Source organism: Gigantopelta aegis, chromosome 6 (assembly GCF_016097555.1).
Source record: "Gigantopelta aegis isolate Gae_Host chromosome 6, Gae_host_genome, whole genome shotgun sequence".
Classification (NCBI taxonomy): domain Eukaryota; kingdom Metazoa; phylum Mollusca; class Gastropoda; order Neomphalida; family Peltospiridae; genus Gigantopelta; species Gigantopelta aegis.
The window spans coordinates 12,114,512-12,130,516 of NC_054704.1; the positions used below are offsets into that span (position 1 = coordinate 12,114,512).

Sequence of the window (16,005 nt, forward strand, 5' to 3'; positions counted from 1 at the left end):
GTATATCAAAAAGGCTGTAGTGTGTACTATCCTTTCTGTGGGATGGTGCATATAAAACATCCTTTGCTACTAATGGAAAAAATGAAGCAGGTTTTCTCTCTCTCTAAGACTGTATGTTAAAATTACCAAATGGCTGACATTTAACAGCTGATGATTAATAAATCAATGTGCTCTAGTGGTGTTATTAAAACAAAACCGTTCTACAATGTAGCTTACTATGTGTCTCTGCCAGTCCACCAGGAAGAATTCTCTTCACAAATATACCGTACTGTTCTGTGACATCGATACTCGATCCACCAAATATCTTCAGACCTGCATTCGGCAATTAATCACATGAAATTGTCACAGACAAATATAAGAAAAAAGATCAATTACATACAATTTTACTGATTTTTATTTTTAACAGTGACCAAAAAAAGTGTTCAGTTTAATCCAATATGATAACTAATATGGTTACCCTGTAATATGTTTTTTTTTCACCAAACAATTACCTAAACATTTTCAAGTTTCGACATGGGATCAACATTTAAAACTGAATTATTAACACAAAACAAGTTGTTACATCCTGGACCTAAAGCCCCAGTCACATATACATGAGTTTTGCCCCAAATGGCCACGACTTGAAAAATCAGGGTTATCCTTGGATATGCGTAGTGAGACCCTAGCGGCTTCCTGGTCATTCTTTAGTATTCTTGGAATGTCTGGATAGGCACCCGGCAGTTTCAATCATGTTCAAAACTGTCGGGCGTATTCTTGGAATTTTTTCAATTCATGACGCATTCTTAAAGCATTTGTTAGTGCATTGTGCATATCCGTAGGTGCACCATAGACACAGTCGTGATAGTTGGGAGTAACCGTGGGACTTGGCTGATCACCAGGCTTTTTTGTACAAGTCTTGCAGACATCGGAGTAAACCGGGAGGCAGTCATGAGGAGTTTTAGTACAGTTGTAGTAATTCAAGGTGCATTCCGGATAAATCATGATGAGTCGTATTATGTTCATCAAGGTACCGTAGTGAAGGCATACTAAGTTGTAGCAATTTGTAATGAATCGGCTTCAAGAACATAGTGTAATCTCAGTATTATCTTATAGCAGTCATGAGTAGTCATAGAGAGGTCATGAATGTAGCCGATTCATGCCGATTTTGGTTACAATTTGGGAGCAACCGTGGCAGGATAGGATCGGGGTTATTTGTGGCCATTCGGGGCAAAAATCGTGTATATGTGACTGGGGCTTAACAGCCACAAACAGTTGAAGTGTTACAAGTCCTGACCGAGTTACTGCATTTTGTCTCCAGAACTCACCCAGTTCTTATGTTGACAGATCTATAAATCAACCTCTACTAAGAGGATTGGAACCACATGCACCATCCAACTTAAGGCTGGGGAATGTATTTTCAAACTGTGACAATCTAAAGGCTTGGAATTCCTAAATATTCCTACTAAATGGGTATAGGGAGTCATCTGCATGTGACCACAATATAACATTGTCATCAGTTTTTATCATCTTTAAAGTTGGACTATAAGGTTGAGAAATTATGTTCTATTCATGAAGTAATTACTTACCCATCTTTAAGGTTGGACTAGGGTAGAGAAAGTACATTATATGAAGTAATTACTTACCCATCTTTAAGGTTGGACTGTAGGGTAGAGAAAGTACATTATATGAAGTAATGACTTACACATCTTTAAGGTCCAACTATATCGTAGAGCTGGTATGTTATATGAAGTAATTACTTACCCATCTTTAAGGTTGGACTGTAGGGTAGAGAAAGTACATTATATGAAGTAATGACTTACCCATCTTTAAGATTGGACTATAAGGAAGAGAAAGTACATTATATGAAGTAATTACTTACCCATCTTTAACATTGGACTATAAGGTAGAGAAAGTACATTATATGAAGTAATTACTTACCCATCTTTAAGGTTGGACTATAAGGTAGAGAAAGTACATTATATGAAGTAATTACTTACCCATCTTTAAGATTGGACTGTATGGTAGAGAAAGTACATTATATGAAGTAATTACTTACCCATCTTTAAGATTGGACTATAAGGTAGAGAAAGTACATTATATGAAGTAATGACTTACCCATCTTTAAGATTGGACTGTAGGGTAGAGAAAGTACATTATATGAAGTAATTACTTACCCATCTTTAAGGTTGGACTGTAGGGTAGAGAAAGTACATTATATGAAGTAATTACTTACCCATCTTTAAGATTGAACTGTAGGGTAGAGAAAGTACATTATATGAAGTAATTACTTACCCATCTTTAAGGTTGGACTATAAGGTAGAGAAAGTACATTATATGAAGTAATGACTTACCCATCTTTAAGACTGGACTGTAGGGTAGAGAAAGTACATTATATGAAGTAATTACTTACCCATCTTTAAGGTTGGACTGTAGGGTAGAGAAAGTACATTATATGAAGTAATTACTTACCCATCTTTAAGATTGGACTATAAGGTAGAGAAAGTACATTATATGAAGTAATGACTTACACATCTTTAAGATTGGACTGTAGGGTAGAGAAAGTACATTATATGAAGTAATGACTTACACATCTTTAAGGTCCAACTATATCGTAGAGCTGGTATGTTATATGAAGTAATTACTTACCCATCTTTAAGGTTGGACTGTAGGGTAGAGAAAGTACATTATATGAAGTAATTACTTACCCATCTTTAAGGTTGGACTGTAGGGTAGAGAAAGTACATTATATGAAGTAATTACTTACCCATCTTTAAGATTGGACTGTAGGGTAGAGAAAGTACATTATATGAAGTAATTACTTACCCATCTTTAAGATTGGACTATAAGGTAGAGAAAGTACATTATATGAAGTAATTACTTACCCATCTTTAAGATTGGACTATAAGGTAGAGAAAGTACATTATATGAAGTAATGACTTACACATCTTTAAGATTGGACTGTAGGGTAGAGAAAGTACATTATATGAAGTAATGACTTACACATCTTTAAGATTGGACTGTAGGGTAGAGAAAGTACATTATATGAAGTAATGACTTACACATCTTTAAGGTCCAACTATATCGTAGAGCTGGTATGTTATATGAAGTAATTACTTACCCATCTTTAAGGTTGGACTGTAGGGTAGAGAAAGTACATTATATGAAGTAATTACTTACCCATCTTTAAGGTTGGACTGTAGGGTAGAGAAAGTACATTATATGAAGTAATTACTTACCCATCTTTAAGATTGGACTGTAGGGTAGAGAAAGTACATTATATGAAGTAATTACTTACCCATCTTTAAGGTTGGACTATAAGGTAGAGAAAGTACATTATATGAAGTAATGACTTACACATCTTTAAGATTGGACTGTAGGGTAGAGAAAGTACATTATATGAAGTAATGACTTACACATCTTTAAGGTCCAACTATATCGTAGAGCTGGTATGTTATATGAAGTAATTACTTACCCAAACCTTGTGAACAGTTATCAAATTCAACCACTTCAACTTCTCTGTAATCATCAACATCATCAGTATTTCTAAAAATTATAAAACACCAACAATTATATAAAATATAAAAACATGCATGGACTTGTATAAATTTGTCAACAAAGCATAAAATTTTACAAAAACCATCTTTTATGAGGCGAAGTGGAAAGCTTTAAAATTAATCATTACCAACAATAAAAAGGGACTGCAAAAATAAAGGAAATTTCTCCTGGTAATTAATGCTGAACAATTATCTGAATGAGTACAGTAAATATGAAAAACAAAACTCATGAAAAGGCTGTTCATTTGAAGTTCCCCAACCTATACATATATACATGGTATACTTGGTCTAACATCTACCGGTACATTCCAAAAGTCTGTTAAATTCAGAAAGTCTAATATACCAAACATTCTAACTCTGACACTAACCTTTAAACTAACTCATGTTGCAATGACCAGCAATCACTCAATCACTACTAATTACAATTTGGTCATAAAAAGATGTCACATTAATTACGTGCATTATTGACAAAGTTTCAGAGCACTTAATCAGGAGCATAGCATATGGTCTGGACCTGGGGGTGGGGGTGGGGGTGGGGGGGAGAGCAAATATGAATGTACTGGACCCTTTTATCTACATTTTACCAGGACATCTATATGTATACTACTATTCAAAAGAAACTTTAATATCATGTAAGGATTGTCTGTTATTTCTTTCAAAATACGTTCTTCAAGATATAAACAAAAAAGGCTGTTCCATAAAGCCGTTCTCACATAATTTTGTGGATACCCAGATGAATGTAAAAGAAATAACAGACAATACTTATAGCTAAATTTTAAACATACTTACTAATAATAACACTAAAAGTTGATATTTTATTTTGAATCTTTTTTCTTTCTTAAACTATAATGCTCAGTAAGACAAAGTATCAGCAAAGGTGGCATCATCAGGTACCGTAATGACATTCCCTGACAACATTATTTTTATGTTCATCAAAAAAGGAACAAACTCACATGCTATGTCTGGATCAATGGAATGGCGTTAAATTGTAATAAATGTAACGGAAATTTAATTATTAAAAAATTATTTAAATTCCTTTATAATTTATATAATGGTAATGAAATGATGGTTAAATGTTTCTGCTTTTATGGAATGAAATTTGTTTCACAAAATGCAAAAACTCCACTCACATGAATAAACATATATCTTTTGAATAAGCAACATGTTTAGTTTTTACTTCAGTAGGCTTAGTCTCTCAGTCTTGGTAGGGTTTCTTTTGGATGTCAGTATATATGAATCTATAACCTAATAAAGGGGTAGCAGAACTGAGTTGACATGGGTAGCCACCACCCAATATTTTGGCAAAAAAAAATTCAATTTAAAGTCTTAATTTTCCTTAAAACAAATCAAAATTCACCCTATCGATATTGTGAAAGTTTAGTGAACATTGCATTCTCTAACTGCAAATGCTAGTATAATACAAATAACTTGCAAGTTATAACGAATCGTGACTGGCAACTTTCTGAAAATTCTAGGTGTCACATACTCGTACATATTTCAGTGTTCTGTTTAATATTCTGACAATATCACCAGAAAATATTGTTGAAAATGTTTAAAGCGGGACCCCCCCACAGCCCCATCTGCAAGAGGGGGGAACCCCTCCCACACCCACCCTCTCCACCACTCTAATGTCAAATTCCTTCAGACATCCCTGTACTTTGTTGCAGCAGACCTTCATCAATCAGAACATTAGGGCATCCCCCCCCCCCCCCCCACACACACACACACATATTGTAAGTTTAACTTACTTTGTGTTTTCGTCAGACTGAAGTCCGGTGCTCTGCAGGTTTTCAGATTCTCTTACCGTCACTGTTACTGACATTATCTTCACATATTCTGCTGATCATGAAATTTATAAATAAAATGAAAATAATAATGCAAGTATAAATGAAAAAAAATAATTATATGCTGCCATAAACAGTTTTATTTTTACACATATATAACTATGCTGCCATTTGTGTCTCAAACATTTATTTAAAGGGCATTCGACAGTATATAAATTTGCTACACTTGACCGGACATAATTTTTTGCAACTGATCATTTAACTAGAAGAAAATGTATAACTTGCTCAGAGTTCATTCAACCATGGCCAGTAAGCAGCAGTATCCACCAACATTGCCAGTAAATGTCACTAGACCATTAAGATGTGCCAAAGGTTTGGTCTCACACCTCCGAGTATGTTTAATTGCTGGTTCTTTATTTCATAGTTTTCCTTCAATGTGGGAATGGCATGGTTCACTGATCTAGCATGTTCTAGTATGGTCATATATACATATAACAAATATTTTGCTTATTTACTACTAATACACACACTACAGGAAGAAACCTGTCAGCAACTATGTATTTAACCGGAACATTATTGAAAAGGGGTGCCAACGGGTTTCTTCCTGTAGTGTGTGTATTAGTGGTTGCTATGTAAAATATCTGTTATCGGCAACTCAAAAATGACCAATGCATAGGTGTTGAGTGTCAAACTTAGAATTTTTGTTGTATTAGAATGCTCAGGAATCTGTCTATGGTATTGTACAGGTAGTCAGCCATTCCACATTTTCGCTTTAGTGACGGCAGAGAGCGATCATACCGTCCATATGTCCGTCTAGTTCTAGGATGACAGAGTAGGCCTACTCAGCTACTATTAAGAAAATATCCATCGTAAAAAACATGCCAAAGAAAAGAAAATGAATATACTAGTGCATGATAAAATAGTGCCACTGAGAATTAAAACTTCACAGCATTGCTGATTGTCATGGGTAGTTGCTAGGCTAAATGTACTGATACATTCAGAGATATCAATCAACTAGGGTCAAATAGACTCATATCAATCAACTAGGGTCAAAGATCATCGGGGTCAATCATCAGATCCTGACTAGAAAGTAGGGTCAGAGGTAAAACTACTATCTGTATTTGTCCAAACAACTTGTTAATGATTATGAATTAAATACTAGTAGTTTAAATCAAATACAGATGTATGACATAGACTCATAGTAATACTGGAGTAACACTAGCACTAGCAGGCGCGGATGCAGGATTTCTGAAGGGGGGGGGGGGTCCAAATGTGATGACTGATCTCTCCTTTTACACAGAACAGTTAATATAGTCACGTTACCCCTTAATGGTTATGGTCGGTTTTCAAAATGGACCCCTGGGACCCCCCCCCCCCCCCCCCCCCCACCCCCGATCCGCTAATCCCGTTATATAACTTATAAGGTGCACAAAAACATTTGGCGTACAGCTGTACGTATACAAAGACTGAAGGCTGTGAAGCTAATTACTGAACAAAACTGTGATCATAATGGGCGAAATATATCCCTGGCTTCACATCTGATTACAAAACCTGCGAGTGTTAAACAAATAATGTAAGAAATATGAGAGTTTCTCCAAATGAATATTTACACTGAATCTCAATCCCGACATCTGTTCAGATATTGATGAGCCAAGCGTGTATCATCTATAAACAATTTACTTGTTAAACAACTACTCCTATATAGGTTCACCACACAATATAATTACTTCGACTAATGAAATAAATTAGAGATGTGTGACATTAAAATAAAACGTAGTAAATTTATGTGAGTGAAATTACATCAGTAACGTTTACGTGTACGTCAAAAGCCACCTTACAATTAATGCATTGTACCACCGTAACTGCAGTTCTTTGAAATGCTGTACTGCAAGTTTATGTTTGTTCTTTATCTTCTTATAATGTTTAAAAAAAATATATAAAAAAATATAATTTTATTTTATTTTACTAACAATAATGAATGAATGAGAATGAATGAATGAATGAATGAATGAATGAATGAATGCAGGCGCGGATTCAGGCGGGACCCAATGGGCAGCAAATCCCCCATTTCCCAACCCATATTTTTGTCAAATATCCTCCTCTCAAGGACCTTAAAATTATATTTTCAAAAACAACAACGGTTTTTGGGCCCAGTCTATTAAAACATCCTGGAACCGCGCCTGGAATGAATGAATGAATGAATGAATTAATTAATTAGTGAATGAGTGAGTGAATGAGTGAATGAATGAGTGAGTGAGTGAGTGAGTGAGTGAGTGAGTGAGTGAGTGAGTGAGTGAGTGAGTGAGTGAGTGAGTGGGTGAGTGAGTGAGTGAGTGAGTGAGTGAATGAATGCATTATTTTACTTAAGTATAATAAATAGTAAATAAAACGATTCGGGCTATCGAGCTAAAATATTATTTTGGGTTAAAACGTTTGACTCAGACCAGTGTTTCGGGGTAGGAGTGGGGGTGAAAAAAACAACAACTTAAAAAATGAATTAAAAAGATAGGGAAAAAACCCCCCAAACCAACAAACAAAAGTAACACACAACAAAGCAAAGCAAAGCAAAGCAAAGCAAGAACAAGACAAGCCAAAACAGGACAAAAATTTCATGTACATGTATACATGTGGCTGGGGGGGGGGGGGGGGGGGGGGAGCTGAGGTGTCGTCACAAAAGCCTAATTAAATTAGTCATTATTTTGCGGTGTGGACAGTATACGATCGATTTTTATTCAGGTTAGGTAAACATTTGTTTGTTTGTTTATTTATTTATTTATCATCATCGTTGTCATCGTCGTCGTCATCATTTTAAATTTATTTTAATGAATTTGTTTAAATAACCATCACCTACAGAATTAAGTAATTTGCAACCAAAGTTTGCATTGTTTAACGACACCACTAGAGCACATTGAATTATTAATGATCGGCTATTGGATGTCAAACATTTGGTAATTTTGACATATAGTGTTAGAGAGGAAACCCGCTACATTGTTCCATTAAAAGCAAGGGATATTTTATATGCACCATCCCACAGACAGGATTGCACATACCACAGCCATTGATATACCAGTCGTGGTGCACTGGCTGGTACGAGAAATAGCCCAATTTGCAACTGTTCCATAATTTATATATTATATTTGAAACCAGACTCGCGTAGCGAAGAGGTTTAAGGGTGGGAATGGGGTTGGGGGGTCGACATCATGTTTCCCTGGGAAATATATTTTAAAAGAACATTTTGCTTGAGCAGGGGGGATTTCGACGACCGAACCCACCCCTCCCCGAACACGTGCTTGGAAATCCACCATGCGCATGGATAAACCTGTTTAAATAATCGGCCTAATAATTATGTAATATTAACACATTAAACCGGGTTTTTAGGTGGGTTTTTTAGCGACATCATAAAAGATATCGATTGGTAACTGCGACACGTAGTCTTCAGAGGAAACCCGCTACATTAGCAGCAAGGACTCTTTTATATGCACTATTCCGTGCACAGACAGGGCAGCACATATATACCACTGCTTTAGGTATACCAGTGGCGGATCCAGAAAATCCATTTGGGGGGGGGGGGGGGCCCAATGACATACGTTCCCGAAGGGATTCCTCGGATTCTCCAAAGTAAACAACAACAAAAAAACACGAAAAAATATAGGCCTAATAAAAATATAACCGTCGCAAAAATGTTGGGGATGGGGGTGGCTACTGTATACCACTAGTGGAGCACTGATTCGGACAGAAAGAAAGAATAGGTCCAGTGAGGGGATTTCAGGGCCCGCGCAGACGCATGTGCAGTAATTTTAGCGGAAGGTCCGAAGTTTATAGGGGGCGGGGGTCGAGTCATGCTCTTCAAGAAAATATAATAATTGAGAAAGCGACTGCCGCGGAGTGCATTTGAAAGTGGGGGCACTGCAGGCGCGTGCGCAGGGGGGGGGGGGGGGTTGGGGTCGACCCCCTGCTCAAGGCGAAAAAAAAATTCATATCCCGATTTTTTACATTCCTGTGAAAGCAGCTCGACTAGCCAGCAGAAAACACCTCAGAATAGCCCTAGAAGGGGTCAGTTTTTCTAAATTTTCGTGGGGCGGGCCCCCAGACCCCCCCCCCCCCCCCCGCCACGAGCTTCATTGCGATTTGGAAGTGGGGATCTGGCATGTTAGTCTCATAACACGGAGAGAGAAATTTAAGAGCCTGGCCCTTTTATTGCATGGCGGTTCAGGGGCATGGTCCCAGGAGAAAATGTTGAATTTCACTTTTCAGGTGTTAAAATATGCCATTTTCAGCATTTTGTGCACAATAACGGAAAAGTAGAAGAGGGACTATGATCTGCCCCCACCCCGTTCCGCGGCCCCTTGGATTTGATCTTTCTAACGAACATATTACAACAACAACAACAACAAATAAATAATTTACAAAATCGCACAACCCACCCTGTATACATTTCTAGAATCCTGACTAAATGTAAGCCAATGTTAAAATATCTCTTCGTCTCTGTCTTGTATCATGGGTGTCGTGCCGAATCCAGCTCGATCAGTCGGTAGAGCTTTCGCCCGAGGTGCTTGCATCGTAGGATCGAACTACCTCAGTGGACCCATTTCTAAATGGGTTTTTTCCCGTCCCCAACCAGTGCACTATGCCTGGTATATCAAAGGCCGTGGTATGTGCTGTCCTGTCTAAGACAAAGTGCATACAAACGACCATTGCTACTAAAGGATACTAAAGGGTTTCCTCTAAGACTACAAGTAAAAACAAAAAACAAAAACGATGATTAATAAATCAATGTGCTCTAGTGGTGTCGTTAAACAAAACAATCTGTCTTGTATTGTATTATTGTATTTTAGAAAGTAGGACTTTGGTAATCAAAGTAGACTGTTCTTCTTTCCTGTTTCTTGTCCTGCGTTGCTTGAATGAGGTGAAGCGCAGCGAGTAATATGACAGAAGGACAGTCTAATATCGAACAGGAAGTTGGGATGTGACGTCTGTCAGTTACCCAGAAATCTGTGCAATCCGCCATAACATAGAAAATTAATCGAAGGAAGAAAACATAAATGATTCCTTCCATTATTGAAGTTCTTATAAAACGATTTTGCAAAAAGCTAGTGGATTAAAATAGTTATAGACTATGTAAAAATGGAAATAACATTGATATATATTCATCAATGATGTCGAAATAATAACCTCTTGTGTTGGGCGAGTTTTTGGACTGTCCGTCATGTGTGTAATTTGATACAAATCTTGAGAAGAAATATTGTAATTTTTTCTCTTGGATTACATCTTGACACAATGGGCAGTCGTCAGATACCTGCTGATAAGGTGAGTAATATATCAAGTTAACTAATAAGTTAGGAACACATCATTTGTAGAGCCACGCATTTGACACTTGTGTTTGAACTTGTAAACAAACATCGTGACATGTATCCATGATGATGATAATCCAGCCCCCATCAGGTCCATGCTTATAAATCTTTTAGTATGGACTCAAGACTACTACAGTCTGAGACTCATGACAACCCCATACAAATTGTATGCATATGATGACACGAGAGATATGAATGTACTCACTAAAAAGGTGGGAAAGACTTCCAAATGTCCCAGCAGGGCATAAAATTTGGCACGAACGATTTTGTCCTTCGTCTGTCGGTTATGCAAAACCAATATCAACATAAACGACAGATCGTTGGCTCAAAAGCTGTAATCGTCTGTCAGAATTTTTTTTTTTAAAGTATCACTGTTTTTGGAAGTAAATAAGCCTTATTGCTGGTGTCAGAAAGATACAATGTATTCGTTTGAAATCGGCATCGCAGTCGATACAATGTCGACACTTTGTAGGCACTGCAGTGCTACAAAGTGAGTGCAGTCTCAAAAACGTTTAGTTACATAGTTGCATGTTCCCTTTGATCATTTCGCTAGGGGACCAGACAACTCGGACCGGGGGACAACTCGGCCCAGACATCTCGGCCACGGGGCCCGAGTTGTCCAAGACAACTCGGCCTCGTGGCCGAGTTATTACAATATTAGATTGATAGATGGGGCATGCTGTGACACATTATATGCGTGTTAAGTATGATAGTTGGCCATGTCGTAGTGTCGAAGTATTGTACTATAGTAATAATAATGCATTATACTGATAGATACCGCTAACTATATGGTCACCATTAACGGGCCTTTCCCCAGGATTGTTTTAAGGCGCTTACATATATAGCATCATCATAACACAAAAATCAAGCCAAAAGAAGTGGGGTAGTGGGTTGAAAACAGTTAAGTGTTTGCCTTCAATCCATCAAATCATGTTGGGTTTTTTTTTGGGGGGGGGGGGGTTAAAACTTTTAAAAAAAATAACCCATCAATTCCCCACCCCCAACAATTTCATAATTTGCATTTCAGCGTCGTGTTAAATGCTTGTCACCTCACAGTTTAACAAATACATATCTAGCATTATCTAACAAATATGATTATTGTAAACTAATTCAGTGTATGTTTAACTGCAATTTGTATAAATACTGCATGTTCATTTCCTGCGATCGCGATCTCAGTGCGTGCTCTCGACCATAGGTACAAAATTAACAAAGACAAAGGAAATAACGAAACTGCAGTTAGGTATTCATTGATGCAAACAACTAGTGTTTTTCTACACATTTACATCAAGATTTACTTCCGTGTAATCGTATTGTTCATGTCCGCAATGATGTCTCTTGACACGTGGGTGTCAGCTGACTCTGAAGCATGACGTATATTACACCGAGAGCTTTCCTCAGTTCAGCCAACGAACGTTCTTCCTAACGTTCGCGAACTATTTGATTGGTGTCCGTCGTGTCCATTTGGTTTAACATGATGCGCACAAACCAGTGTAGCAAACGTTTTGTTTTCGCTCGGTCTGGTTGAACTCAGCCCTTGGGATAGCCGACATGTCTTTCGGCCCTGAACTGGCATGTGTATTCAAATTGACATGCAGTGTCGGTTTGTTTTTATTACTTTGGTTCAGACTTTACAAAATTAAAATAATGGTGACATGTTTTACTCAAGAATTTCACCTTCAAAGATGTTTATTCAATTAATAGGTATTTTCTTTGATTTGTCTTGATGCGTAATTCCCAAGCATACAGACATTATTACAACAAGCAGTTATCTGGCGGATTAGTAGTAGCCGATCACCAGTACCACATGACCAGCACAAGCCCACAAACGGTGCGATCAATGGACCTCAAAGTGAACAACTAAAGAATTGCAGAGATACCAAATGGAAGTGTGATAATGTGTGGTGAATGACGTTACGGATCACAGCTCCATTGTTTTGTATACATGTTACAAATTAAGCCGACACGGTCCTGCAGTTAAGGCGCTTCAAGACATGAAGGCGCTTACTTGGCTGGCTAAGGGAGCACGGGCCGTGTCGGCTTATCGCTCTAGGGAAACCCCTGCATTAAGAATGACAATTGTGTATGTCGTAGGCGCATATCGTAGTGTCGGATGGGATTCTAGAAGTATTGTACTATAGAAATAACGCGATTAGTCGCCATCTATTGAAGTTACATAAAATAATTAACGATTAGTCGCCATCAAGGACAGCTTGTATACATAGGTTGTGCCTGTTGAGTGAATCTTTTTGTGAATTTTATTGTCATTAAAATATTTCAAAAGAAAACAGATTAGTCGCTCAAGATTTATGTTTATGAGTTGGCCAAATGGAACAACTTGGCTACTAATAATTATTTCTGAATATTTTTGTTTCTGATCAGTGTTAGTTACCAAGTTACCTTTTAAAATGAATATTCTAATACAACTTTCAATAAATTGAATTATGACTGTATTTTGTTTGTGTTTTCCTTTATGGTTTACTCGAAAATCTAGACATTACTTTAAGCACACTTCAAACTGGAAAATAGTGTGTGCGTATTAATTTCGCGACATAAGGTTGGAAGCGAACAAGGCTATATCCGCGAGTGTTGTTAAACGATAAATAACTTTTGCATGTTTTTTCTGGGATCATCTCCAATGTTTAGGTCACCGACTGTAGAACAAAAACAAATTATTCAAACAGTGGAAACTATCTTCAAAGATAAATGGATTATCAATTTAACAAAAAACACATTCTTTTATTTCTGTGAGAATACTTCAATTTAAAAAACAACACTTGTTCAACAATATTGTTCAACAATAGACAAGATTGTCCATGTGCCGAGTTGTCTCTGGACTCCAGGCCGGGTTGTCTCAGAACTCTGGGCCGAGTTGTCCTCCGGGCCGAGTTGTCTGGCATTCATTTCGCTACATGCACAAAATCATATGCCGTTAGGAAATTAAAGGGACTCTCCCGAGTTTCAGCCACAGTAAGAGTTCCGTCCCCCACCCCCAAAACAAAATAAACATGTCCTATTTTTTCTTTATTTTTTTAAACAATGTCTCATCTTAAACATGTTTTAAATGTAAAACACTACACGCATAAAAACATTCGGGATTTCCCATGACTTAATTATTTCAAATTTCGTTTGGCGGGTGTAATGAAAATCTCTCTTATAGCTATTCCAAGCCAATCAGAGTAAATCAGCCGATTGCAGATTCTCCTCGGAGTTAACACTTGTATATAGCTTCTTTCAGACTGAATCAGGTCTATTAACCTTCTGAGTACCGCAGGCGAGATATCTCGCCCGACGTTACGTCAGTCGATATACTGTACACTGTATACAGTGCATTCCCCAATTCATATTTCCCGCCGTTTTGCACACGACACTCACTGGAAACGGAAATATAATTAAAGAAAAAAGATTTTTTTCCCAAATGGTGGCTTTTGTTTTGATTTTTTCAATTGAAAATACCTTGAAATTTTAAGTTCAAAAAGTGGTTTCAGCAAGTATTTTCGCTTGACAACAATGGCGGCACGTCGCAGTCATTTTCAGGGATCGATAGCTGATTGTGACAGCTAATTTGATAATAAATTTGATCATTTTACCAACAACGAAAATTACCAAATATTGCAATATGAATCGTAGTTCGGGTTTAAAAAAAAATTCTGGTCAGAAAACCACTGTTATCGGGAATAATGGACATAAATACTGGACAGCTGGCCACAAATGCCCGTAAGTAAACGCAACTTTTAAAATTTTTTTGCCTAATTTTAATCACCATTAGCCGATCTAAAATTACCAAAAAAGACACGAAAATAATACTTACCGAATCGTATATGAACTTTATTTCATGTATTTATAAAACATTTAAGTGAATATATGTGAGTAAAAATTATAAACTTGTACCCACTCAACATGGTTTTTCTTAAAAATTAATCCAGTAGTCTAAAGGTTAATATCAAACGTGATGACATTCTATCGACTGTACTTAGTGTCGGACAAAATGACCGCTGATATTAACTTTGTGACTGTCCGAGCATGCCAATACATAGCCTCATCTGGCTCACGTGAAAGTACCTATGTAGCTACCGTAAGACTGATTTAGATATAACCCATTTTGTCTGTCACAAGAGCATGCCATGTACCACATACTACGATCATGCACCGCGGTGTGTGAGATCTTGTACCACAGTCACGAGAAAATTGTGCTCTTGTCACTATGAATAGCATTTGACAGAATTTCTAATTTCCAACGAATCGAAACTAACGTTAATAAATGTTGGTTAAATTATATCAAGGTTTTAAAATATCATCAACAGATCAAATTTATACTTGTTGAAGCCTAAATAGAAATTGGTTAAATATTAAAATAAAATAATACTAAAAAATCGCCAAACGATGTCAAAAACTATTTTGACACAGGTTGATTTTAAGCTATTAAGCTAATTGAATATTATTATTATGTTTGAGCTGTCGGATAGATTATGTAACTGTTTGTTCACATCAGAAGATAGAAAATGGTTTAGCCAAAATTTTAGCCACTTGCAAATTTTATTAGCCATTTTTTTAAAAATAATTTTTAATTAGCCAATGGCTAATCTGACTACCAATAGCGCAAGCCTTAGATGTTTTCAGTGTGTGGGAGTTTTGGGAAGGGGGTGTTAGGATAGAAATGATTGATTGCAAACTTAACTGTACTTTTAAAAAGTGCTTCACCTATCGTTTATTCAGTTAAATGGTACAGTTAATTCTGTCAATGGGCGTCTTCTTTGATCGGCCTTGAAGCTTGATTGCTCGGCACGAGAATCCCATTAAGTGTAAGCGCCTTCCTGACGGATTAGCGGTCCTAGTAGATGTGATAAAATTACTAAACACCAGTTGTGAGCAAATGACTGGTCCATTGTTAGGTATTTAGGAAGTGTTTTACCTGTCATAGTAATTAGGTGTGCTTGATATACTGGTACACAAGTTGTTTGCAAGAGGTAGTTGACTGCCACGCTCATACTTGTGGAAATTTTTTTTCTAAAGCACTTCAAATCAAGGCCTATTGGCAGTTGATTTAAGGTGCTTCCACGCCGTCAAAGCGCTTACTTTACGGACCAAGGCATGTAGGGCCACTACGCCTAACGACCCTGGGGAAACCTGTGAATGAGTGAGTAAATAAGCCAGTGATTGAGCGGGTGAGTACTGAGCAAGTGCAGCCCTGGGGAATTTACTTTAATTGCACTTTAAAAACATGTTATCCTGTCATACAAACAATAATATTACCACACAAGATGAAAACAACTTGTTTTAGTTTTATTACAAACTGTTGTAATTAAATTCTAATTATTATGTTGTCACGGGACCCACACA

The 16,005-nt window shown here is 37.1% G+C and overlaps 2 protein-coding genes across 4 annotated transcripts in view; one reads left to right on the top strand and one right to left on the bottom strand.

Moving 5' to 3' along the window:
* LOC121375426 (syntaxin-binding protein 4-like) overlaps positions 1–7,013 on the bottom strand; it is a 44,500-nt gene extending 37,487 nt beyond the window's left edge. For all 3 annotated transcript variants that reach the window (XM_041502873.1, XM_041502874.1, XM_041502872.1), the window contains exons 1-4: positions 6,928–7,013; positions 5,282–5,369; positions 3,452–3,522; positions 217–312 (exon numbers count right to left, since the gene is read on the bottom strand). In XM_041502873.1, the coding sequence (XP_041358807.1) occupies positions 217–312; positions 3,452–3,522; positions 5,282–5,355 (241 nt within the window). In that variant the 5' untranslated portion in view covers positions 5,356–5,369; positions 6,928–7,013. The remainder of the gene's footprint in view (positions 1–216; positions 313–3,451; positions 3,523–5,281; positions 5,370–6,927) is intronic.
* Positions 7,014–10,300: 3,287 nt separating this feature from the next.
* Positions 10,301–16,005, top strand: part of LOC121375346 (ubiquitin-like protein 3) — a 41,000-nt gene continuing 35,295 nt past the window's right edge. Inside the window, exon 1 of the mRNA XM_041502756.1 lies at positions 10,301–10,624. Coding sequence (XP_041358690.1) covers positions 10,595–10,624 — 30 coding nt within the window. The 5' untranslated portion in view covers positions 10,301–10,594. The remainder of the gene's footprint in view (positions 10,625–16,005) is intronic.